Source organism: Terrapene carolina, unplaced genomic scaffold (assembly GCF_002925995.2).
Source record: "Terrapene carolina triunguis isolate 2854851 unplaced genomic scaffold, T_m_triunguis-2.0 Scaffold193, whole genome shotgun sequence".
NCBI lineage: Eukaryota > Metazoa > Chordata > Testudines > Emydidae > Terrapene > Terrapene triunguis.
The window spans coordinates 8,441,207-8,467,855 of NW_020664544.1; the positions used below are offsets into that span (position 1 = coordinate 8,441,207).

At 53.5% G+C, this 26,649-nt stretch overlaps 1 protein-coding gene across 1 annotated transcript in view; it reads right to left on the reverse strand.

Annotated features, from left to right (window-relative positions):
- Window positions 1–26,649, reverse strand: part of KCNH6 (potassium voltage-gated channel subfamily H member 6) — a 104,027-nt gene that overhangs the window by 44,545 nt on the left and 32,833 nt on the right. The window contains exon 3 of the mRNA XM_026654768.1: window positions 7,243–7,398. Coding sequence (XP_026510553.1) covers window positions 7,243–7,398 — 156 coding nt within the window. The remainder of the gene's footprint in view (window positions 1–7,242; window positions 7,399–26,649) is intronic.

Sequence of the window (26,649 nt, forward strand, 5' to 3'; positions counted from 1 at the left end):
TTAGAACTGGCCCCCGGACGCTGCTACAGTTGCAATGTAGATGGGCCCCAGACCCCAATTTCAAAGCCGCTGGAGAGCAGCGGTGTTTGGATCGAGGGTTACTCCATCTCTAAGAGAGAGGAAGGAATATGTTGTAGCCATGTTGGTTCCAGGACAGTAGAGACACAAGGCGGGTGAAGTGACAAGCTCTCGAGTGAGTCCCTTTCCTAGACCTGGAGGGCTCTGTGAAGCTCAAACTCTTGGTCCCTTCCACCAACAGAAGTTGCTCCAATAAAAGATATCGTCTCACCCACTTTGTCTCACAGGAGGGACAGACAGACACATGCTCTATATGGGCCAGCAAAGGGATAGCTGGCACTGGCAGCAGGACGAGATGCCAAGGCACAAGTGCCCATCCCGCTCATGCTGTCGGAGGAAGGAATGTGGTGCCAGGCAGACGCAGAGCAGTGCAGGGACCCGATCCTGGTGCATGTGGTGGGGTCCATCCTCAATCCACCACCATGTGTCCCAAGGGATCACACTCTGGCTGTGCCCAGGCCCCCCCATCCTCTGGCCACCATTACATGGCTGAGTGGCCCGGTCAGAGCCATAGGGCTGGGCCTTTTAAACGCTTTGCTGCTGGCTTGGAACGCGCGAGGAGGCTCCTGAACTCCCCGGGAGGCTGAATTCTGCCACCAAGCATTGGAGGGGCCCTGTGCCCCTTAACGCAGCAGCAGTTTATTTGCAGAGCTCCCCGTGCTCCCCGCTAGCACCGTGATGCGGGTGGGCAGCTTGGAATCTCCCATGGACATGCCCCCAGATCACCAGCTCCTCTCGGCCCTGCCTGCAACAACTGCTCTGTGCTTCCGCGACAGGGGGCAACAAAGCGGTCACTTGCCCAATGGGGCTGGCTGAGCACAGGTCTGAGAAAGGGCCCAAGGCTGCCAGCTCCGCATAGGAGAAGAATCCGTGCCGGCCCGTCCTAGGAGATAATTCTCTCCTTGCCTGGGGGGAGGAGCAGCTCCAGCCCCCGGGGACTAGGAAATGGGAGGTAAGCCCTTTACAGCGACTCTGCCCATCACGTCCATTGACAAGACTGCAGGGATCTGGCCCAGTGTGCAGGTGGCACCGCTGCTCTCTGCTGCATGGAATCAGAACTGCTCAGCTGTGTGTCATAGGACTTATACTGCTAACAGAGATTCCTCCTTAAGCTAAGCCACAGGGCCTAAGCGCACATTCCAAATCAGGAGGTTCCAAAGCCTACTCCGCTGCCATCATCAAGTTCCAAGTGGCTGCTGTGACAGCATAGTGACAACCATGAGGTTGCTAGGTGGCCACAGATTGTTATTGATGTCTCTGCTGTGAGGCTGGGGAGAGCCAGATGCATTATATGCTGGAGAACGCTAGAGGGAGGTTGGGGAGGAGGGACAGTGGAGGAGCTTGCACAGAGAAAGAATCCAGCATGCGGGACTGGGCCTGCGGTTCTTTTTTGGGCTTTCGCCAAATGCCAGAGTTCAGGCTGGCCCATTCCGAACAAACGACCCGTTCAAATCTTCACCTGGCATTGGCTTTCACTAGGGCCCGATTTTCAAGGACCTGACTGCCACAACTGGGGCCAGATCAGAGCTCAGTTCCCATTTAGGCACCTAAATAAGGACCACATTCTCAAAAGAGCCCAGCATCCAATGTGGAGGGAGGGTGACAGGGCTAAGTACTGCTATGCTGAAAGGTGCTAATGGCTCCCAGGGATGGTCTTGAACCCAAAGACTATCACAGACCTTCTTAAGCCAACGGTGGTGCCAAGTACTCTTTTTTTAGGCTCAACAGAAGCAATCAAGCCCCTTTATGTAGTAATGACAGCTGCACACAATGGGGGCTACCACCCAAGGACTAGGCTGCAAAACAGGTCAGAGCTAAGCCAGGTAGATTAACAGGGTTTTCCCTCGTTGCAAACACAGTGGCTAAGATATCAGTTGCAGGGTGGTGTGAGGAAGCAAGCCAGCAGAAAAAAACAGTTGTGAGCATGACCCTGAAAAGAAGCAGAGAGACAGAGCTCCTTGGGCACAGAGCTTGCTGGAGTGGCAGACATGGGAATTTCTGAGCAAGGAAACTGCATGCTGTTCTTTGTTTCCACTGTGTTCAGGGGAACAGGACTTTGTGGACATTTCTTTGCAAATATACAAGTTTACTCCAAGAATAGACCTGACTCACCTCTCAGATTTTTCATCCAAATGTAAACAACCATGCAAGGCCCTGAATTTTGGCTAACTGCTCAGGCCAAATGGGACAACAGTCCTGGGCTAACCAAACTGTGTTAGCTGACCTGGGCTAACCACTGACCAGCCAAGATGAACTAGTTACGGTAGCAAAGCAGTTTCGGTTATAACCTCTTGCCCACCCTGCTCTGTAACTTTCTGGCACATTCTTTTTTAGGGGCCAAACTTTCCATGCTTGTTCTGAGCAGAAAGGGTGAATCTGTAATGCCAACTTGGGGGAGAATCTAATCAGTCAAAGTCTGAATGATGAGAAGAGACACCCAAAACCAAACTTTTCTACCTGTAAAAAAATAATATTTCCCCACATCACAAACAACTTCAACACAGAAGGAGTCTGAATCTTGCCATGCAGATAATGATCATGCTGGAGGATGTCTGAGACCAGGCTGATAATAGTGAGATGAGACAGAAAAATCCCTTCTGATTATGTGCATCTCAAACTCGGTTACTCTGTCACCTCTGCGGTGCGTCCAGGGTGGACTATGTATTGTGACAACCTGCAAAACTCGTGACTTCACCGCTCCTAATAAGTCAAGCTGAGACGTGTCGATACGGTCATGTGACAATGGGAAAGAATCTCGGAAAAAGAGTCGCTTTCTTCCAACACTGAACAAGGAACTTTACTGGAATCAGGAAAATGCTCTCGCAACTTCACTGGAGAGCTTCTGTCAAGACCGGTGGCTCTGAACCTTTTCAGATTACTGTACCTCTTTCAGGAGTCTGATTTGTCTTGTGTACCCCCAAGTTTCACCTCACTTAAAAACTACTTGCTTATAAAAATCAGACATAAAAATACAAGTGTCACAGTGCACTGTTACTGAAAAATTGCTGACTTTCTCATGGTTACCATATAATTATAAAATAAATCAACTGGAATATAAATATTGTCCTTACATTTCAGTGTATAGTCTATAGAGCAGTATAAACAAATCATTGTCTGGATGAAATTTTAGTTTGCACTGACTAGTGCTTTTTATGTAGCCTGTTGCAAAGCTAAGCAAATATTTATCTGAGTTAATGTACCCCCTGAAAGACCTCTGCGTACCCCCAGGGGTACACATACCGTTGGTTGAGAATCACGGGTCTAGAAGCTTTCTTTAAATGGGGAGCTGGAAGCCAGGCAAGAGGGGGTAGAGAAACGGGGGCACATATCCTTCCCGAAAACACTGCACAGCATCCGGAATATCGAGGTGACACTGGGCTGGATTCTCCACTGTCCTGCCTGGGGTCTTGCCATTTGCACCAGCGACAAGTGCGTGTAAATGTTTCCCCTCTGGCATGGTAGCGTTGTACACCCATTTTGCACTTGGGTAAATAATTACCCAAGGTGCAGGGCCGTGGAGAAGCAGGCCCTCAAAGGACAGCACCCAGCCTTTCCCAGTATGCCATGATCTAAATCCCCTTCCTGATGGGACTCCAATGTCCCCCATGGAGTGGTTCCCGCTCGCATCAGCTGGAATCCTGGCCCGTTGTCACTGGCTCACGCGGCGACCAGCAGAGAGGAACCACGGACACCGCGGGTACCCCCCTGGCTCCTGGGTAGCCACTGTAACTCTGCACACAGGCACAGCTCTCACATGCCAAAGGCCAAGAGCAGAACTAGTCTCCTAAGCCACAGCGAGCACAGCATATTTATATATGCATATGCCTTGCTCCAGCTGCTTTGCTTGCTGGCCAGATCTACCCTGCCTGCCCCATAAACATCTGCAGTGCTGTGGGCACAAGCTTCCATTTGCCCGTTGTTTTTTAAACTCCACATTGCTACAGTGACCTTGAGTCTGAGGCACTCACTGTAGGCAAGGGCTCACAGCACCCACTCACTGAAATGCAGCCACCTCTGGGGTGGAACACAGCTCACAGCAACCTCGGCCAACCTCTTAAGGCAGGAAATGGAGAAGAATCCCATCTCCCAGAGAGGCTAGGGGAGGGACTGCAATTACCCAGGCTGGAATCTTTGAGGGATGCCAGACTCACGTGGAAAGCACCATAGGATCTTGAACAACCGTGACAGGCCAGGTGTATTTCTCGGCTGGAAAACAGCCCCTTGGTGGCTTCTAACCCCCTGCTGGAAGCGGTTGTTCAGCACTGGCTCAGAGGGCCGGTACGTATAAAGCAGCCTCATGGCACTCCCAGGGTGTCTCCCATCCTAGCACTGAACGTGTTTAGTTGGTGAGACAGGCGTGATCGCCGTGCAGAGCGGCAGGGCTGCACTAGAAAGAGACAGACCGTTTATGCGAGGGAAGGGGGAGATACATGCAAAACGTGCTGGGCTGTCAGTTTCTTAGGAAACTAACATGCTCTGAAAACCGATCCCTGATCTTGGCCCTCCAAAGGGCAGCTGTGGCACATGAGCTCTGGAGTACAGGGGACGATGGCTGTGCCGGGGAGAGCAGCGTTAGAGTGTCTAGCCAGGAGCCAGCCGAATGGAGTTTGTGACGTGTCCCTGGGGTCTCATGCTGTGGGTCCAAGACTACATTACACTGTCCCCTCTGAAGTACAAGATCTGCGCATACGATCTCCACCTGCCGGGGTAGCCCCGTATTACATTTGTATTGGACAAAAAAATGTTTCTAGCTCGCACCTTCTGAGGATGGGTTTTAGAGACTCACTTAAGCCAATCCTATTGAGAAGAAAACAAATCCAGAACCCCGCTCACCACCTGCTGCCACACGGATTCACACGGATTCCACGTACAGGTGAGCATATGCAACAATCCAGCAAACCCGCCTGCAGAACTGGCTGGATGTTTAACACACACACGGCAAGAGCCCACGACACAATGAAATACCTCCAGTCCAAACATATTTAAAGGGCAGCATCCCGCCTCCTGATCCCAGGGGAACTTGACCAGCTCTGCTGGATTTTACATCTATATTCTCTCCAAGGGGCGACGGAATTCACAGAGACGGACAATCCACCAGATTGGAAACGTTTTAGACTAGAGAGAAGATGGAAACTACTTTGGAGACCTGGGTTCTGTCCCTGGCGCTGCCAGTGGGCTGCTGTGTAACCTCTGGCAAATCACTTCATCTCTCCAGGCCCTTACTGACCTTCCCACACTTTGGGACAAGCGCGGGCTGTTATTCTGTGTCTGTACGGTGCCAAGCCCCATGGGGCTCTGCTCTTGGATGGGAAATCTAAGAGCTGCTGTAAGCATAAAATATCAGCCACAGAATTCAGCCCCCTGGGGTCTGGCTCCCAGAGACCTTCACCTCCTCCCGCTCCCCAGAGTTGAGAGAAGGACAACACCCCCGCAATGTGAAATGCACAGCGGTGCTGTCCCTGCTCTTGCCTCCAGACTCCCAGCCCCAGCACGGAAGCAATGGGGATGCAGTGACCAGTGAGAGGACATCGGACCTCACACATCAGCGCCAAGGGAAACAGGGCAAGGAAGGGACATTATCCACGGTCGCTCCAGCCAAGCCAGGGGTGAGCTGGGGAAACAGGACCCAGCTTCCAAAATCTTCCTTGCCCCCTAACGCTGAGGTCTCAGATCAGCCTGCTGCTCTGAGTTCCCCGAACACCCCTAGAGCCCAGTGACGGAACAGACTGACAGCGGCCACTGCCTGACACATCCAACCCCCTTTCCCCAGCTCCCCATCAGGCACCTGGCTGGCTGGGCCACGCTGCAGCACGAGGGGAAGGGATTCCTTCCTGAGCCCTCAGAAGATCAGCTGATCGTCTGAAGCATGAGAGCTGCTTCCCCCGCCCCCCGACAGCATCAAGACTAGCGTCATTACAGGTCATTGACGGTAGGGTCTGTCTCCTGAGACTGAGGCTGGCATGCCGGGGTGCATCTCTCCAAACCAACAGACAACATTAAACCCGAGAGAGCGTTAGGATGATGGCCTTGCCAGTTGGGGGGGGGGGGGGCGGAGAGCACGGACTCAGCTTTCACTGGAAATCCTGACCTCGGTGGGACCTCCCTCCAAGCTCCCGAGCCCTGTGTACGAACACGAGCTGGCAGCAGGGGCGGGGCTGCAAAGGGACCCGACAGGGCCGGCAGCAGATGTGCCAATTGGTGGAAGAGCAACAGTGATCCTGGTCAGGAGGCTGTCTCCAGGCAGCGTGCCGGAAGGAAAGGGCTGAGCTGGGTCCTGAGCACCAGGCAATCAATCCATGGAGGGCAAGAGGACAGGGGGATAGATACTGTAATTTAATGGCGGTACCTCGCTAGAAGCAGAGTATGTACAGAGTGTATATAGGGCACAGGGGTAGGTGGGGGTCTGTACAGAGGCAGAGGACGGTGAGGTGTATAGATAGGAAAATACAGCTATAAGCAATGTATGGGCAAGTTATACAGAAAGCTAGCTAGAGAGGAGGCGCGGCTGTATGCGAGGCAGTTACAGATGTGCTGCTGGATGGGCACAGGCAATGGATGGGAGGGACGGGGGTACCTGCTAGCAGTACAGGCCCAGTTTGGGTAGGTGGGAGGGGTGGGGGCGGATGAGCTATTGGGGAGGGGAGGGTTGGGTGACAGGCAAGGCGGGGTTCAGGTACTGTGTGGGGAGGTCCAGTCTCCTCTGAGGGGAGTTGGGGCATTAGGACACATCTAGGCGAGGTGTAACCATGTGCGCGCGGGGGCGGATGCGGATGCAAAGGGACAGGGAGGTCCGAGGGCAGGGCTTCCCCCGGAAGATGGGTTCTTCCCCAGGACTCAGTTTCCTCTCGGCCAGGGAGATGAGGCTCCATCCGCCTCCCTTTGCAGAGCTGCCTCCTTGTCTCGCTGTATCACTGCTGGGGAGTCGCTCTCCACGGCTCCAGAGTCTTCAAGATCGTCCTTTGGCAACACGCCGCCTCCCAGAGCCAATCGGCAACGAGGCCACCGCTTGGTCAGGAGCTCAGGCCCCGAACCAGGCCACTAGCCCCACGGCTCAGGCACCTCCGAGTTCCAGAGAAAATTCCAGGGTCGGCTTCACCAAGCGGAATCTACACAACCCCCCGCCCTCCCCCCCATCCCCGCCTGGGGACCCCGGCTCTCGCTCACCTTGGCGCCAGCCCTGGGACAGTCGCTGGTGGAGACTCCGGCTGGCGCTCTTGGCGATGAGCTCGGCCAGGTCCTCGAAGTTCAGGATGAACATGATGACGGCTGCTTCCTCGTTCTTCACCGGGACCACGTCCACCAGGCACCGGAGGCACGACGCTGCCGTGGGAAAGGGAGAAGGGGTCAGATCATAGCAGGGGGAGGAGGACCTAGAGCATCCACCATCACTGCAACCCACCCCCTACTGAGTACAGCTCATGCCCTAAAACCTGGGAGGAGAGATCACCAGGGCAGGGTCCCCTCTGGGTATTAACAGGGTCGCCCCATGCTACCACTGGGTATTCCCATTCGACAGCTAAGCCCAGCGAGCTGAGCTCTGACATATTCCCAGAGCCCCCGGCAGGCAGCGCGCTCTCAGCTTGCAACAAGCCACACCCACCTCCCCGCAGGCTGCTGCAGGTGTCAGCCTGATGCTGACCCACGGCCGGAAGGGGCAGCAGATTCTCTGGGGGTGCAGCGGGAAGCTCCGTGGCAGAGCAGTGGCTGGGTCAGATAAACGGCAAGACAGGAGGGCGGGGGCTGCTGGAGGCATTTGCCAGTGCAGCAGCCCTGCTTGTGATGGCCGCCATCTTACCCGACAGTGGGGCAGATACCAGGGACCTCCGGAGCTACGACGCATGGCTCCCTGGCCAGCGCTCTAAGGCCTGGTCTACACTAGGCTTTTATGTCGACTTTAGCGCCGTTATATCGAATTAACCCTGCACCCGTCCACACCAGGAAGCCATTTAGTTCGACATAAAGCTCTCTTTAAATCGATTTCTGTAATCCTCCCCAACGAGAGGAGTAGCGCTAAATTCGACATGGCCATATCGAATTAGGCTAGGTGTGGATGGAAATCGACGCTAATAGCTCCGGGAGCTATCCCACAGTGCACCACTCTGTTGACGCTCTGGACAGCAGTCAGAGCTCGGATGCTCTGACCAGCCACACCCCCGGGAAAATTTGAATTCATTTTCCTGTCTGGGCAGTTTGAATCTCAGTTCCTCTTTGGACATCGAGGGGAGCTCAGCAGCAGTGGCAACTATGCAGAGCTCTCCAGCAGAGATGGCCGTGCAATCTAATAGAAAGAGGGCCCCAGCATGGACTGATCGGGAAGTCTTGGATCTCATCGCAGTGTGGGGCGATGAGTCCGTGCTTTCAGAGCTGCGCTCCAAAAGAAGGAATGCTAAGATCTACGAGAAGATCTCCAAAGCCATGGCAGAGAGAGGCTACAGCCGGGATGCAACGCAGTGCCGCGTGAAAATCAAGGAGCTGAGACAAGGCTACCAGAAGACCAAAGAGGCAAACGGACGCTCCGGATCCCAGCCCCACACATCCCGTTTCTACGAGGCACTGCATTCCATCCTTGCTGCGGCCGCCACCACTACCCCACCACTGACCGTGGACTCCGAGGATGGGATCATGTCCGCGGCCGGTTCCTCGTCGGACATGACAGCGGACGGGGAAGATGAAGAAGGAGATGAGGAGGACGAGGCAGTCGACAGCGCTTACCAAGCTGATTTCCCCGACAGCCAGGAGCTCTACATCACCCTTACAGAGATCCCCTACCAACCCTCCCCAGCATGTAACCTGGACACAGATTCAGGCGAAGGATCAAGCGGTAAGTGCTTTAAACATATTAACCTTTATTTTTTACAAAACTTGAATATTAATACTAAGAACAATCTATGAATCATGATTTCTTCCCCCTGGGCGCTTAAGTAATCAGTAACAACTATTTAAAAAAAATCAAACAGTGTCCGGTTGTGCATGATTGTGCTGCCCAAGCTGCTCCACTCTTTAGTGCCTGCTACTGCAGCTATATTAGAATCCTGTCTATATGTCCGGGGATAGAGCAGTAGTCCTCCACGGACATCTCCACAAAGCTCTGCTGCAGGTAATGGGATAGCCTGTTCATCAGGTTCCTGGGGAGAGCGGCTTTACTTGGTCCTCCGAAGTAGGAGACGTTCCCGCGCCAGGAGACAAGCAGGTACTCCGGTATCATTGCCTTGCATAGCATGGCGGCATAGGGCCCCGGTCTCTGCAGGCTTTCTCGAAGCATCCGTTGGATCTCGGTGTCCGGGATCCTCATGAGAGTTATGTCGCTCATGATGACCTGCTTTGAATTAGGTAGGGGACTGTTAGTATTGGGACTGCTTGCAACAAGTTCCTTTACAGAACTGTGACCGCTGGTTTACAGCCACGCGGTGGGGGCGGGAGAGGGGCAGCATACAGGGATCTTTCCCTGGCTCATCCGCGAGGGGGTGGGACAGGGCCAGAGTTCCTGCTTGGCCGATTGCTGGCAGCACAGACTGGCAGTGCTTTCAACGTGAAAGGAGGCCAGTGGTACTCCTACAGTTTTAAGCAGCCACAAGTCTACGGCTTACCATGTTTGCCTGCTACAGAGAGTACCGTGTCCTGCCCCGCTTCCCAGATCGGCAGTGCAAAAGCCCAGGCACTGAAGGCGAGGTTCGAAAATTCGACCTTGTCCTGAGTGCGCATGTGATAGGTGTGGTTCATGGTCTTGTTCACAGAGAAAAACTATGTTCTTGATTCACAACCACATTTTTCTTTCGGAGGAATTCACTGCCTTTTCCTCATTCCCACAGCCACATCTGCAACTGTCTCCCAACCCAGCTTGGCATCACACTCCCAGAGGCTAGTGCACATTAGGTGGAGAAAGAAGAAGACGCGAGAGGACATGTTCTCAGAACTAATGGGCTGCTCCTGAGCCCAGGCAGCACAGCAGAACCAGTGGAGGGAGAATTTGTCACAAATGCACCGGACACACATGGAACGTGAGGAGAGGTGGCGGGCAGGAAGACCAGCAGGCGACTCAAACGCTGCTTGGACTTCTGAGGGAGCAAACGGACACGCTCCGGCGCCTTGTTGATGTTCTGCAGGAACGGAGGCAGGAGGACAGAGCCCCGCTGCAGTCTATCAGGAACCGCAGTCCCCCGCCACCAAGTCCCATACCCCCCCTCTCCCAAAGTCCAAAGAAGGAGGGGTGGCAGAGTCCGTGAAAACTCTCACTCCACCCCTGCAGACTGCTCAAGCACCAGAAGGCTGTCATTCCCCAAAATTTGAAAAGTCCTTTCCTGCCCGCCTCACCCAAGCCCCCGTCCGACTTTCACCCCCCAGTTTCCTGTCTGGTTGTTAAGAAAAAATATGTTTCTGTTCATTACTGTTTCAGTCAGGTTCTTTTGAGGGAGAGTCTGTCTGGAGGGGGGGAAGGGGCTTGGTAATTGGACAGGACAGTGACCTTTAGCAGGGTACAGAGGCGGTGTCAGGTCCAGCATCAGGACACATACACAGTGCAGTCACTGGTTACCCTGGTCAGTCTGGGAGGTGTTTTTCATGTTCTGGGGGGGGGTTGCTCTGTGACTTTGTGGCGGGGGAGGGCAGTTACAGATCTTATGCAGCGGTCCTTATCATGGATCACAGATCCACGCAGCAGGGGATATGTAACCCTACCCCCCCTGCCAGAAAGTCACATAGCCGACACATACACACAGTCCCCCCCAGGAGTGCTGGCAGGCTCCATTGAAATAACCAGTCCACCAGTGCGGAGCCTGTCATTCCGGGAGTTTAGAAGCATCATTTGCATCACAACCCTAAACCCGCCCCCCGCCACAGTCTGCGTCCCAGGTTTAAAATATTCCCGCGAAAACAGCAATACAGACAACGGTGTTCATTAACAAAATCTAAATGATTTTATTTTTTGGGAAGGGGAAGGGGGTGAAGGGGGTATGTAACTGGAGAGGATAGTGAAAATGAACTGGGTAAAGAAACGGGGGCAGGTTCAGCTTTTCTGTCCACAAACTGAAAAGTCACTGGTTGCCCTGCTCACTCAGGAACCTAGCTTTCAAAGCCTCCCGGATGCACAGGGCGTCCCGCTGGGATCTTCTAATGGCCCGGCTGTCTGGCTGGACGTAATCAGCAGCCAGGCTATTTGCCTCTAGCTCCCACCCCGCCATAAAGGTCTCCCCCTTGCTCTCACACAGATTGTGGAGCACACAGCAAGCTGCAATAACGATGGGGATATTGGTTTCACTGAGATCACAGCGAGTGAGTAAGCTTCTCCATCTCCCTTTGAGACGGCCAAAAGCACACTCCACCACCATTCTGCACTTGCTGAGACGGTAGTTGAACAGTTCTTTTTCTGTGTCCAGGGCGCCAGTATAGGGCTTCATGAGCCAGGGCATTAGCGGGTAGGCTGGGTCCCCGAGGATGACTGTAGGCATCTCCACATCCCCAAGAGTTATTTTGTGGTCTGGGAAGTAAATACCTTCCTGCAGCCGTCTAAACAGACCAGAGTTCCTGAACACGCGAGCGTCATGAACCTTGCCCGGCCATCCGACGTAGATGTTTGTAAACCGTCCCCGATGGTCCACCAGTGCTTGCAGCACCATTGAAAAGTAGCCCTTTCGGTTGATGTACTGGCTGGCCTGGTGGTCCGGTCCCAGGATAGGGATGTGAGTCCCATCGATAGCCCCACCGCAGTTTGGGAATCCCATCGCGGCAAAGCCATCTATGATGACCTGCGCGTTTCCCAGGGTCACTACCTTTGGGAGCAGTACCTTCACGATCGCCTTGGCTACTTGCATGACAACAACCCCCACGGTAGATTTGCCCACACCAAAGTGGTTCGCGACTGACCGGTAGCTGTCCGGCGTTGCAAGCTTCCAGAGGGCTATGGCCACTCGCTTCTCAACTGTGAGGGCTGCTCTCATCCTGGTATTCTGGCGCTTCAGGGCAGGGGACAGCAATTCACAAAGTTCGAGGAAAGTCCCCTTCCGCATGCGAAAGTTTCGCAGCCACTGGGATTCATCCCAGACCTGAAGCACTATACGGTCCCACCAGTCCGTGCTTGTTTCCCGGGCCCAGAATCGCCGTTCCACGATATCCACATGACCCATTGCCACCGTGATGTCCTGGGCGCTGGGGCTCGTGGTTTCTGACAGCTCTGTGCTACTCTCCGACTTCAGGCCATCACGGCGGTGTCGTAGCCTCCTCGCCTGATTACTCTTCATCTGCCTCAGGGAAAGGTGTATGATAAGCTGCGAGGTGTTGAGAACGGCCACAAGTGCAGCGATGGTCGCAGCGTGATCCATGATCGCAGTGCTGTGGCGTCCGCGCTGTCACTGACCAGAAAAGTGCGCGAACTGATTTCCCGCCGGCGCTTTCATGGAGGGAGGGAGGGCGTTAGTGACGGACGGATGACGACAAATTTTTTTTACCCAGAAGGCATTGGCGGCTCGACCCAGAATTCCGATGGGCAGCGGGGACTGCGGGAACTGTGGGATAGCTGCCCACAGTGCACCGCTTCCAATATCGACGCTCGCCCGTTAGTGTGGACTCACAAAGTCGAATTACTGTCCTTAGTGTGTCCTTAGTGTGGACACACACGTTCGACTTTGCAATATCGATTCCACATATTCGATTTAAGTAAAATCGAATTACCCTCGTAGTGTAGACATACCCTAAGAGTTAGAGGCCCATATCACGTCAGGCTATCAATAAAGAGTTAAAGGATGGGAAATTAATCCATACCAATCAACATGGCTTCATGGAGGGGAGGGATAGCACAGTGGTTTGAGCGTTGGCCTGCTTAAACCCAGGGTTGTGAGTTCAATCCTTGAGGGGGCCATTTAGGGATCTGGGGCAAAAAATCTGTCAGGGACAGTACTTGGTCCTGCTAGTGAAGGCAGGGGACTGGACTCGATGACCTTTCAAGGTCCCTTCCAGCTCTATGAGATAGTTATATCTCCATATATAAAAATTGGACAACTGGGCCTAGCCAGACAAATTTGTACTATGAGATTACAAGCTGGTTTGATAAAAGTAATTGCACTGATGTAATACACTTAGACTTCTGGCAGGAGTTTGAATTAGTCCTGCCTGACATTCGGCTTCAAACGTTAGCACTATACCAAATCAAAATGGCGTGCATTAAATAGATGCAAAACTGGCTAACTGATGGATCTTGAAATGTAATTGTTCATGGGGAATCATCATCAAATAGGAACGTGTCTAGTAGGATCCCACAGGGATCAGTTCTCAGCTCCGGGCTATTTTCATCAGTGATCTGGGAGGAAAAAAGTGTTTTCTAAGGAGCTCAAAGTGCTGAGAGCACACTGGGAACTGAGCTCTTGAATATCTAGCTCCAACTGTTGGTACTGAGGACTTGGGACTCTGGCCCTGAGTTTTTTGAAAAATGTGGGCCTACGTGGCGTGTCTTAGCCCGTGCCGATTTGACGTATACGGGTTTTTTCCAGGACAGTTATTTATATTCATTAGTTTTTAATTGGCACTTAAAGCATTGTTAATTAAAAATTCAGAACAAAATATGAAGCTTATCTGTGATCATTTAGCCTCCTGAGACTTGCGGTTCATAATCAATAAATAGCTAATTGCCATGCAATAACGGTGGCAACTCTAAGTATCGATTTAAATTAAACGGCGTAATTAAAAACAACCCGTTTCTAAGCCTTGCGCATCATGTATCTACTTGTTCACTCCTCTCCCAGGGCTCAGGTGTGAGCTGCCTCACACACCTGTGCAGGGCAGCAAGGGGGGGGGGAGAAATGTCCTGGCGAATCTGGGCTACCCACATCGCCAGTCTGGGTGTGCCGATGGGGGAGGAGTGGCTCCACGCCCTCTAACACAGTGGCCATGCAGTTGAGCCAGAGCAGAAGAGGAAAGAAGATGTGCCAGGCATAGGGCTGGCTGGCGCAGCCTTCTTCCTGCCTGGAGCAAGCGGGGACCAAACGGTGGCTCTTGAGGCTCAGTTTGGTCCCCAGTCTGTTGCTGGGGCAGTGCAATGACACTTTCCCCCCTACTGAGGAACGTCAGAACAGAAGCAGGGATAGATTAGAACTTCTGCAGAAAAGGACCTAGGGGTTACAGTGGACGAGAAGCTGGATGAGAGTCAACAGTGTGCCCTTGTTGCCAAGAAGGCTAACGACATTTTGGGCTGTATAAGTAGGGGCATTGCCAGCAGATCGAGGGAGGTGATCATTCCCCTCTATTCGGCATTGGTGAGGCCTCATCTGGAGTATTGCGTCCAGTTTTGGGCCCCACACCACAAGAAGGATGTGGAAAAATTGGAGAGAGTCCAGCAGAGGACAACAAAAATGATTAGGGGTCTGGAGCACATGACTTATGAGGAGAGACTGAGGGAACTGGGATTGTTTAGACTGCAGAAGAGAAGAATGAGGGGGGATTTGATAGCTGCTTTCAACTACCTGCAAGGGGGTTCCAAAGAGGATGGATCTAGACTGTTCTCAGTGGTAGCAGATGACAGAACAAGGAGTAATGGTCTCAAGTTGCAGTGGGGGAGGTGTAGGTTGGATATTAGGAAAAACTTTTTCACTAGGAGGGTGGTGAAGCACTGGAATGGGTTACCTAGGGAGGTGGTCTCCAAAGTGGGGTGCGCAAGAGGATCGTTGGGGGTGCGGGGCAGGAGGGGCGCTTTCCCCCCCCCCGCCTCGTCCGAGCGGCTTTTTTTTTTTTTTTCGCTTTGGGAAAAATGGTAGAGCCGGCGCAGCAGGGGGTACGTGCTCAAAATTTTTTTTTACTAGTAGGGGTGCGATTGGAGACCACTGACCTAGGGAGGTGGTGGAATCTCCTTCCTTAGAGGTTTTTAGGGTCAGGCTTGACAAAGCCCTGGCTGGGATGATTTAGTTGGATTGGTCCTGCTTTGAGCAGGGGGTTGGACTAGATGACCTCCTGAGGTCCCTTCCAACCCTGAGATTCTATGATATTCTATGAACTCGGATCCTCCTGAAGCCCAGGTCCTTGCCTGCTGTCCAGTTGTCAGCCCGTGAGCTGTTCAGACTCCATCCGGGAGCGGGTCTCTCTCTCACACACACACACACACACACACACACACACACTTGCCAGTTCATTACACTGCCACATTACAAACGGCGGCACAGAGCCGATTCACTCACTGTCTCAAGAGACTCTGTGTCAGAGCCTGGCTTGAGCCACTAGATAAGACTAATAACTGTTCTCCTGCATCTGAGTTTAATGAGCATTTAAACACTTTTATCCTGAAGGGTCACAAATATTTGAATCTGTAACGCAGCAGGCAGCTTTTCAAACACAGGCTAATAAAGATCTGTGTGGTGCACCTGGCTCCCTCTTTGTCTAACCAAGCGGGGGCTGCCTTGTCAGCATTTAATAAGCCAGTGGCTCCGGGGAGAGAAGTTTCCTTCGGTGAGGCAAGATGTATGGCTTTAATAACGATGGCATTTGACGAGCTGTATTCATCTGGCACGGAGATTGGATAACTACATCTTGGGCGAGCAGAACGCAGACAAATGGAATGCTGGAGTCCAACATCATCCGTGTAATGAGGTGACCCAGATCTGTATGATTTCAGCGTACCATTCTTCGCGGGCTGCTATTTAGCCAACCGTCCCTGATCACAGATGGAAGCAGGGCCTGGAGTCGGGTCAGGTCATTAACTCCACTTCTAAGCAGCAGGCAGTCTCACAAAAATGCACTGGAAAGGATTTTGGTATCACAGCATGAAGATGCAAGTATGTCACGCTGTGATAGAGAGAGACAGCCAGAGAATAATGAGCAAGGACAGCCATACACGCCGAGTATCATGTTCAGTACCATTCTAGTTACTTCCTACTTTCCCATTAAAATACATACTAATCCCATGCTAAGGCCCCATGAAGTGGCATGGTCATTGCTTGCCAATCCCTTAGATGCTAAACACCCTTGTAATAACATGCCAAGACGTCAAAGCTGCGTTGTATAGACCTGCTAACCATCATTGCAATAACATGCCCACTTCCTGGATCCCAACAGGCTCATTGCAATAACATGCTAAGACACCATGAAACTACGCTTTGATTCCATGCCAGGGTATCATGAATGCCCACTGCAATTCCATGCTAGGCCACTATGAAATGGCACCGCAATGACAGTTCTCCTGCCGATTATACCCGATGCACTTAAAGCAACTACAAGGTTAATTGGAATTGACCTAGACTAGAGTCTACAGTTAAAATCTTATGGCAGCCCTTTCCTAGAGCAGTATGCAATCATCCCTGGTACTGGGTGACCTTTGAAAGGTTTCGTGTTTAGTAGGTTTCGTCTGGCAATGGGCAAGAACAGGCTCTCTCGGAAGATTCCCAGCCTGGAAGGAAATGTTGGGAGATGGGGCTCAGTTCTTCTTCACTTCCTGGGTGTCCTATAGCGGCGGTGTTAAACAGCTGCCCTGCCCTAGAAGCAGCTGCATTTCTACTTGTGCGCTGGAGGTGCGCAAACCATAAAATGCCTTGGGATCCTCTGGGACGAAAGCTGCAGTGTTAGCGTACGCTATTATCATCCTAAGAGGGGGATGCACCAACACAATGCAGCACCGCACTGGCATTGCCCATCCTCATGTGCCTGGGCACATTTGGGCAACAGGAAACCCCATTGGCACGCTAGCCCCGAGGGGACGGCTTTCTTCCTTGGATTGCTTGGGGGTTTTAAGCTCTTGCTAGCGGAGTCTGAGAAAATCTGCAGCAATCTCTCCCTGTGCTTGAGATAGGACCGTGGAGGTGGGCAAGTGAGAGAGAGAGAGAATATACTCCTGTTCTTCAAACGCTCGCCTAGGCAGGGCTCTGCAGAAAGCAGCCCAGCCTCTCTCAGTGGCAATTCGTTTCTGTTTTGTACAGCACTGATTCCTTATCTCCCTCATTCTGCTCTGTGATTAACAGGCGAGCAGTTCACAAGCCAGGGGGATTAGCACATCAACAGGCACCATGTTGCGCTGATGTTCCTATCGGGAGCTTCATTCCCTGGCATAGCCAGCACCCCCCTAGCCCTCTCTCTCAGCCATGGGGGGAAAGGGGAGGGAACAATCTCCTCTCTGCATGCAATTTTAAAGAGCTCAGGCTTCAGTAATCAGGAGCAGATGGCCGGCATCTCAGAACTTTAAAATCTGCCCTGACGTCAGTTACGCACACACACAAAAGAACGGGAAAGCAATGACCACAGTTAAATCCCTTTAAAGGGCCAGACAGCGGGGATTATTTTTTCAATCGATATTGGATAAATCCATTTAGAGAGAGTGAGGTGGGCGGGGAGACAGGGCTGGTATTGTCAAGAGAAAAATCCACTTCGAGGGACGGGCTGGTCACGTAAGAATCAGAGCTGATGAAATAGTCAATAAAAAAAATCCCAAACCATCCACCCTAATTTGCAAATATTCATATGAATTAAAAAGCAGCGCTGGGCTTGCTGGGCTGTCAAATCACACTCAAAAGTTAAGTTGACCCGGCTACAATGTTTCGGGGTGTGAAAAATCTACACCCCTAAACAACATAGTTAAGCTGACCTAACCCCCAGTGTAGACAGTGCTAGGGGTTCTCCTGTCAGCCAAGGTAATCCACCTCCCTGAGCGGCGGTACCCACATCAACGGAGGAATTCTCCTGTCTCTCTAGCGCTGTCTACAGTCGGTATAGCTATGCCTGGCTGTTTCACACCCTTGAGAGATGCAAGTTCCCAGGATAGACAAGCCCTTAGTTACCACCTCTTGGGGAAGTGGATTAAATACAAGGATGGGAGAACCTCCCCTTCCATCGCTGTAGTGTGTCTACACTGAAGCACTACAGTGCTGAAGTGGTTTAAGTGCAGACAAAGCCAGAATCCAGGAGTACAGTTGCCAGGTATGCATGGGAATGTCTGTGAAATCCCAAAGATTTGCCTGAATGCAGACGCATGGGAAGATTCCAACCCAGAAGGGACCCTATTCATTAGCCACCTTAGTTCTTTTAAAATTTTTCTAGCCATCCAATGAGAACCAAAGCCACCTGACAGAGCCGCTAATCACGTGCCATGAAAAACAAACCAACAGTGTTCACTAGTGCCCCGTACGTGAAAATGACCAGCCCGTGGTGAATGCTAATGAATAACGAACACTGACCAAGAGAATTGGGATCAAGTATCACCCATAATGAAGGTTATTCCTCCCAAAAACGTCAACCAGCGGTGACAATAACACTTTGCAATCAAACAGCATCTTTCGCCCGGAGGGGCTTGACGCACTTTACAAAGTGAGGGAAATATTAGTATCCTCATTTTATATCAAGAGAGAGTGAGACAGGGTCCGTGGTCACAAGAGAATTAGGGGCCGAGTCAGGCACAGAACCCAGGAGACCTGATTCCGTCTCCTCCCTCCACTCTGATCACTAGACCATGCTCTCCCCGAGCTGGGAACAGAACCCAGGAGTCCTGACGCCCGGTCCCCTGTGCATCGTGTTGTAGGTGGTGGTGTAATTTAGGCCAGACTATGCTACCACCTGTAAATGATGCACTGGGATCCAGCTGCATCCCATGGCACCAGAGACCTCACACTTGGCTGCTGCCGGATTAGGTGAGGATGAGAGGCGGGCGGGGGAACTCCTCTGCCCTATGGCGCTGGAGCAATGCCCCCTGCGCCAGCCCCCTCTGAGTCTATTGCCTGGGTTGCAGCACCTTTGCAGAGGGTGTCAGACTGCGCTGAGCCAAGAGGGAGGGTGGGTGTCATTTCAGACCGAGGTGGACCAGCTGTTTGCTGGGTGTCCAGTGGGGAGTCGGACGCTGCCCCTGGAAGCGACTCTGGGATCTCAGGAGAAGAGAGAAGAACAGACTAGTGAGTGGAAAGCAGCTTTCAGGGGGAACAACTGCTAAGCAGGGACAGATGCAGGGTCCCTCCGTTTCTCCTCCTCTCTTTTTCTCCCCTCCCCCGCATAACAAGCCCTTTAGAGTAGGGCGGAGCTTTCCAAAGGCATCTAGACCTGCACCTTCATTAATCCAAGGCCCTCAAAAGTATTTAGGCACCTATCTCCCCGCGCCAGATTTTCTTAGGCAGCGTTGAAAGTCCCAGCTTGGACACTAACCCTGGTGGCCTTTGCTCCTCCAGTATTTACCTTAGTGAAGCAGGCCAGAGTCTGGGCCCCGACCCTTGTGGGCTGGACAGACCAGACCGCAGGGGGCTGTGCTTTCCGCAAACACTCCAGTCTCCGTCCCCGCCCGTGACGCTCAGCTGATCCGACCCACCCTTGCCCAGGGACACCCGGCTCTCCGCTGAGTTGCCCGGTTGTCCCCATCCCCACCGCCTCTGGCTCTGGGCGCTCACTGGTTAAGAGCCAGACGCTACAACTGCACAGGGCAGGCGCTGGCTGCTCCTCGCAGGTTCTCTCTGCCAGACGAGCTCGTACTGCACCATCTGGGCCCCAGGCTGGCAGGGACTTTCTGAGAAAGTCTCCCTTGGCTCCCAGCAGCGAGGGGGAAGGGAAAATGGCAGAGGAGACGAGAAAGTGAGGGAGGCAGCACCCAGCCCTTGGAGCCAGGACTCGCCTTCTCCTCCCAGCCCAGAGGGCTGGTTGGGTGGGGATGCTGCAAGCCACCTTTGTGCTGCCCAGATTCTGCCTGTGCTGGGGGCCAGGGTAAGTTAGGTCAGACTCCCCCCAGCCAGCTGGAATTCCTGGGGAGCCAAGTGCCACCTCCCCTTTTGACACAACCTGTCCCGGCTCTCCTCCGACGCCAGGGCCTGCGCGGACGGCAGCACAGAGCCGCTTACGCCAGCGCGACACAGTTTCCACACCGGGGAAATCCTCCCCCAGGCCGCTGTAGCCCACTATATGCAGCTGGTGCAGCCTACGAGATCCAGGGGAGAATTCTGAATCCATCCAGTCCACCGTCTTCGGTGCCTGTCCCGCTCCCAATCCTCCCACCTGGGCGGAGATCACAGTGCACAGGTTGGACCAGGCCCCCCAGGCTGGACTAGCAGCTGCCCTGTTACCCTGCTGCACATCTGGAGGGGCCTCCGGAGGAGGAGGGTCACTGTAATTAACCCCTTGCTCACTCGGGGGGCTTCCCCTATCACAGTGAGTTTGAGGGCTCATGTGGACCATTCCCAGGAAGCAAGTCTTCTGGTTTCCGGGCTAGACGCAGCCGCCTGGGCAGTGGATGATTTCAACCTCTCCTGGTGCCCCAGCCCAGATCAAAGATTAGAGGCCTGGGGACAGGAGGTGTCGCGCTGGGTCAGAGGGTAGCTGCAATATCTCCCTGGTTACAGGCCTCAGCTTGTCCTTGCAAAATGCAGTAGTGTGACCAGACAGCAAATGTGAAAAATCTGGACGGGGGGGGGGGGTAATAGGAGCCTATATAAGAAAAAGACGCAAAAAATCAGGACATCTGGTCACCCTAAAATGCAGAGACCCTTAGAGTCAAAGCCAGCCCTGCTGTAAAGCAACGGGAGCTGCATCTGCTCACATCAAGCCTGAATTTGGCATAACGGCTCAGATCTGGGCATTGGGCTAAAATTCATCCCAGCCATACCACCACTGACTTCAGAAGCCTTTGGCCCAGTGTCCCCTTTCCTGGGCAAGGCACAGAGGTTTCCCGGGATTCTCTCAATCTCACAGGCAGGCCGCTGGAGGGGAACCATCTGTGTGAGCAGAGCTGCTGCTTGGCCCCTGAATATTCTCGTAGACACAGAGTAATTCCTCCCGGCAGGGCCGTCCGCAGCTAGCGAGAACGACCGAGCAGGACCCTCCGCTCCCAGGGTCCCAGCTTCACTTCGGCTGAGAAGCAGCTGCCTCGGTCAGACCCCCGACTCAGGCCTCCTCCTTCCCCCCCCCCCCCCATCAGCCTCTGTTCCAGAGCCAGGAATATAGCGCTCTCTGCAGGGGAGGGGGGGATGGCAGGGCTGCTGGGCTCTCTTCTCAGCACTCACAGTGGGGCCTGGTTTGGCACCCGGGGGCCAGATTTTGCAAAGCACCTAATATTGCACCCCCCCCGTACTGGGCTCGGGGGAAAAGCCAGTCACTTGGGGGCTGGCACATGGGTGCTGGAGCACTTGGAAAGTTGGCCTTAGGTCCCCAGCAGGGCTGAGTGCACCAAGCTCCTTGATGTCAGTGAGACACTGACCACTGAAAACCAGGCTCTTAATCTCTGCCTGTGCCTCAGTTTCCCTGCCTGTAAAACAGAGATGATTCTTCCTCTTCCCCCCCCCCCCCCCCCATGACACGTGAGCCTCATGGATATTTGTAAAGAGCTTGGAGACCCGTGGATCAGAGGTGCAGGCAAACTGCAGATCGGGCAGGGGGAGGGCTTTCCAGTGCTGCAGGAAGCCAAGGGACCTGTAACAGAATAATCAATACAGGCTTTCAAAGGTCACACTCTCTTCTGGGCTCATTTTAATGAGCAGATTCCTTTGCTGGAGCGCCATGTTTGCTGCATGCTCTTTTCTCAGCATTACCAGGGTTGGGATCAGGGGCCTTTGTGCCAAACACCTACCAACGAACTCCCCCTCCCCCCCCCAAAGAAATCCCCCCCCATCCTAAGCAGCGTTTTGACCCTCGAAAAGGGAGAAGGGGCCAGAGATTCCACGAGACGCATTAGGGACTGTGTGTTCTTGCTAGTGATTGGATGTGGAAGGTGCTCTGAGACCACGGTGATGGACGGCAGGAGAAAACCCGAAGGCAGCCAGCCATTTTTCACGCCCCCAGAACGTCGCCGCTGTGGCCAACCTCACAAAAATGCAAGCTGTCCACAGACCCCGAGCCACGTCTGTGCCTCGCCCCCGCTGCCAGCCTGATTGGGGGTGGTTCTGAATTTCCCAGCTGGCAGGGGACGGGTGCAGCTGCCCAGCCTTTTGCTGCTCCTCATGCCCGGCCGCAATGGCGGGGAAAGGCAAACGGGAGTTTTCAAAAAGCTTTGCCTGAAATATCACGAGCCGGCTTTGAGCCTGACTGAGGCTCCAAGTCATGCAGCGCAATAAGATACTAATGGGCTTTGGCAGAGAACTGTGGACGGAAGCTTGGTCGTGCCCAGTTCCTCTCTGCCTGCGGTGGAGTCACAGCAGGGAGGGACCCGGCCCAGGCCAGAGCCCGTGCTGCTATCCCCAAGCATGAGCAGACTGGGAAACGCACCGCACCAGCATGGGTGGATGTGCTTGTTCCACCCCCCCTGCAATCCAAGGGTCCGAAGCAGCACCCTGCTGAAAGCAGCTGCCCCAGGCTGAGCGGGGCACACCTGCTCAGGCACCATTGGGTGGGCCGGAGGGGTCGCGCGGGGAACCTGGCAACGCCAACGGTCCCGGCTCTCCCTCACCCGCGTCTCTATCCCAAATCAGCAGCAAGCTTAGTGGAAGCTCGCCCAGCCATTACCCGCCCTAGATGGGCTTGGGGGGAGATGGCAAGAGTCCCCGGCTCCCAGAATGCACAGTGCCGGAACGGGCTGCCTTGTGCTTCTGCTGGCCTTTCCAGCATCAGTGATGGCGGCGACAATTAGACTCTGCCCTGCGTTCGGTCAGGGAGCGCAAAGCCCCTCGCTGGTATACGCTCATGCTGTCCCTGCACTCTGGCAGACAGGGGAGTATCAGCCGCACTTTACAGCTGGAGAAATGGAGGCACCCAGAGGATAGACGAGACTAGAACGCAGGAGTCCCAGGCTCCAGCTCAAAGCACCCAACCCCACAGCCGCCCAGAGCTAAAAACGGAACCCAGGTGTCCTGACACCCAGCGTCATGTTTAATTACTAGATCACATTCCTTTCCCTAAACACAGGCAAGAAGAATCTCCACCACCTGAGCTCTGGGACTGCCTATTCTGGAGCCAAGTGTCATGAGTCCCCGGGCGATGCTCTGGAACTGCTCCCCACAAAGCCAGTCAGGACTTTGGGGAGCCTCCTCTCCCTTAGAGCAGACTGTCTTCAGGGCAAGAAGCTCACACGGCTTCACCTTCCCTGGGTCTGACCTTGGAGCATTCAGCATATGCCCCTCCGTGTGCTTCCCACAGTGAGTCTGCCCAGGCGGGGTCCTGGGGAAGCCAGAGGGTCTTGCATACACCCCCACTTCGCAGTCAGATGCGACTCTCGGCCAGCCAGTAAAACAGAGGTTTATTAGACGACAGAAACACGCTCTAAAACAGAGCTTGTAGGTACAGAGAACGGGACCCCTCAGCCGGGTCCATTTTGGGGCCCAGTGAGCCAGACAACCCCGTCTGCCCTCACTTCCCATCCCCAGCCAGCCCCAAACTGAAACCCCCTCCAGCCCCCTCCTTCTCTGCCGAGTTCCTTTCCCGGGCCAGGAGGTCACCTGACCTGTTTGTTCTCCCACACCTTTAGCATCCCCTTGCAGGGGGTTGGGGGGAGAAGGGCCTGGGCCATTAGTTGCCAGGAGACAGAGTGTCGGCTAGAAACTGAGGCACCCACACAGTATTCAGAGGAAACATTAAGAACAGTCCCACTTCATCACACCAGGCCAACTCCACCCAGCTACAGTTCGATCCTTGGTGGTAGCAGCTGGGGTGGGAGCTCTCCTCCCATCGAGTCGCATCCCAGGATTTAGGCCTAGGGAGTAGTTCTAGGGAGGTCTGGCATTGTCAGAGGAGAGGCTAGCTAAGGCCAGCTCCTTTCACTCTGCCCCTGGAGCCTTCTTTCCCCCAAGGGGTGCTCGGGCTGAGAGAATGCTCAGGCCAGCTGGTATGTAAATCAGCCTCGCTCGTCATCCTGAGCATCTGCCCTCTGGGCTTGTTGGCTGAGCTGGTCGAACCGTTTTTAAGTTGTGGCCAGCCGGGCAAATCTGCAGTTGGGACGCTGCTGGCGGAGATCAGCTCAGGACGGAGGTGTGCAGCACTGTATAACCCACTGGTGAGCGGGTGCTCCAGGCCCCCAGGCCCGCTCTGCAGAGGATCAGAATCTGTTACGGCCCCAGCAGGGGCCCCAAGTCACGCCCTGCTGTGTCCGCCAAGCTAGCAGCGGTCACAATAGCATCCCCTGTATTGCAGCAAGTAAGGGCCTATGCGGAGACCCCGGGAGCACCGCTCCTAAGCTAGCACAGGTGTCGGCTGGCCAGCGGCATGGGGAGCAGGCGCTGAGCTGCTGTGGGAATACGCTGAATGGAAAAATCCACTGTCACGTCTACAGAATGTCAATGACTCTGTATCTGGGCCTGGATCGGCGCGACTCTAGGTAGAGCGGCATAATCCGTGCAAGAGGGGGGTGCCCGCAGGTGATTGATGGTGGTACAGGCAGATGTCCCGTAGATTAATCTGTGTGTTTAAGAATTCAGCTCTTGGAGACTTAATGGAGCAGGGCGCAGAGAGAGCAGAGGTACAGGGAGATTTCCAGTCAGGGGAGAGTTAACTCTGAGCAGGGGCGAGGGGGGGGGGAGGAGAAGAGAGACAGGCAAGGATGGAGAAGGAAGTGAGGAGGGCGGGAGGCAAGGGAATGAAACAAAGGGGTAATGGAGGAGAGAAGGGGGGGAATGAATCAGGACGTGAGGAGAGGGAAAGCACAGCGCTGGCTTTTGAAGAGGAGGAAGGAGTGGTGGAAAAAAAGGGGCAACACCCCCATGTTTGCAAGTTTATTCAAATCTGATCCAAAAGGTGCTACCGTAGGGGTCCGTGACCCCAGGGACCTGGGTATTCAGGCAGCCACAGAATCTGACACCTCCTGCTTCCCCCGGGCTTGAAATAACCCAAGAGAAGACGTCCCTGAGGTATTTGACATCTGCCCTGCCAGTTGGAGCCCGGCTCTTGTTCTCTCTGAGCCAACACTCCCATCCCTGTCTCCCCAAGGCCCAGCCAGGGATACTGCCGCAGAGGAGACCACAGGGTTCTGCTCCTTTCCTGGGGAGAGATTTTCCTATAATTAACATCCCTCTCTGGAAAGTGAGTGGATACCAAGCTAGGGGTTATGGGGACAGAGGCCTTCAGCCTTGAGATCACTGGCTTAAATCCAGTCCCGGCTGGGATGAACCAAGAGTCTTTCCTATGCTCTGGCTCTTCCAGGAGGTGGGTCCAAGTCCACTTCCTAGGTTACAAACCACCGTGCATGAACGGCAGCATTGTTAGCAGGCTCAGTGGAGCAACCAAGGACTGACGGGGCCCTGGGGACTGAATTTTCTTTTCAGCCCTAGCCTGGCTTCCCTTCCTCGCCAGGTTGGTGGAGCAGCGTGTGCGAGAAAAATCTCGCCCAGCACTGCCCCTTCTCTACCTGTTCTGGGGCCAGAGGGCTACAGGCGCTACTGGTTTGTGTGGGATGGAAAGAGAACAAGGAAGTGGTGGTCCCTTCCCCCTTGGAAAGAGAGAGGCCCCGGGAGAGCTATGGCATGAGGCCGGACTCCTTGCTCCACAACCACAACTCTTGGAATAAATTGCTCAGCCCTTATTTTAACTTTTATCCTCCACCAAGTCTGACTGTTCCCCTGCTATGCCTGCCCGTCTCCTGCTGGGCTCCGTCTGCTCGATGTAATGTCTCATTAGCACTTCAGAGCAATCTCTACCAGCTGCAGTTAGCATCCCCTTCACCTTTGGTGCTCTGGGGAGCCTGTGTTTGGGGACCTGCTGGGGCGCTGTGGGTGACAAAAGACTGACTAATGAAGGGAACCATCAGCAAGTTCGGTCTTTATCTGCCAACCAGCGCTCTCCTTTCACCTACCCCCTTTATTGTCTGTCTATCTAGCTATAGATCTTCTCTATCCACCCAATCTACTCGGTCTAAGCATTTATGAGCTGCCTCTACCTGGTCCTTATTTAGGTGCCTACCTGGGATCAGAGCTCCCTTGAAAATCTGGTCCCAAGCAGTGCCATAACAAGAGTGAGGCGAATGAGGCACTTGCCTTGGGCGCGCAAAGCGGAGAGGTGCAACTCTACTGTGATTAGCGGCAGCTCTACCACCGCCGCTTCTTCGGCGGCGGGTCCCTGAGTCCCTGTCGGAGGGAAGGACCTGCCGCCAAATTGCCGCCGCCGCTTCATTCATTCTTCAGCGGCGATAATTCAGCACAGAGAGGGAAAATGGATATGAACCAGAAGCAAACTAGGGAAACCATGAGTAGCAGCGAGAGGTGCAATGTTTCTGTTCCACTGGGTTAAAGCAGCTGATATTTCCCTTAAGCTTAGCCCCATGATTTAGAAACCAAGCTGCAAACATGCCATTCTCAGGAGAGCCCCAAGTGCTTCCTGATTCAGGTCATGTTAGAAACACCACAGTGCTTCAGTTCTTCCATTTCCCATCCCAATGGAAAGCAGGATGTATAAGGGCAGTGGGAATATGGAACACACATGGATAATTAGATCCATGCCAGCCTGACATCGATCCCAGGCAAGATAATGAAGCAGCTGATACAGGATTCAATTAAAAATAAGGATTAAAGGAGGGTAATGTAATTAATGCAAATCAACATGGATTCATGGAAAATAGATCCTGTTTAACTAACTTAATTTTTTTTTTTTAAATAAGATTACATGTTTGGTTGACCCGATATACTTAGCCTTCTCTAAGGTGTTTGACTTGGTACCACACCACATCTTGATTCAAACACGACAATGATCTAAAATTAACACGGCACACATTAAATGGAATAAAAA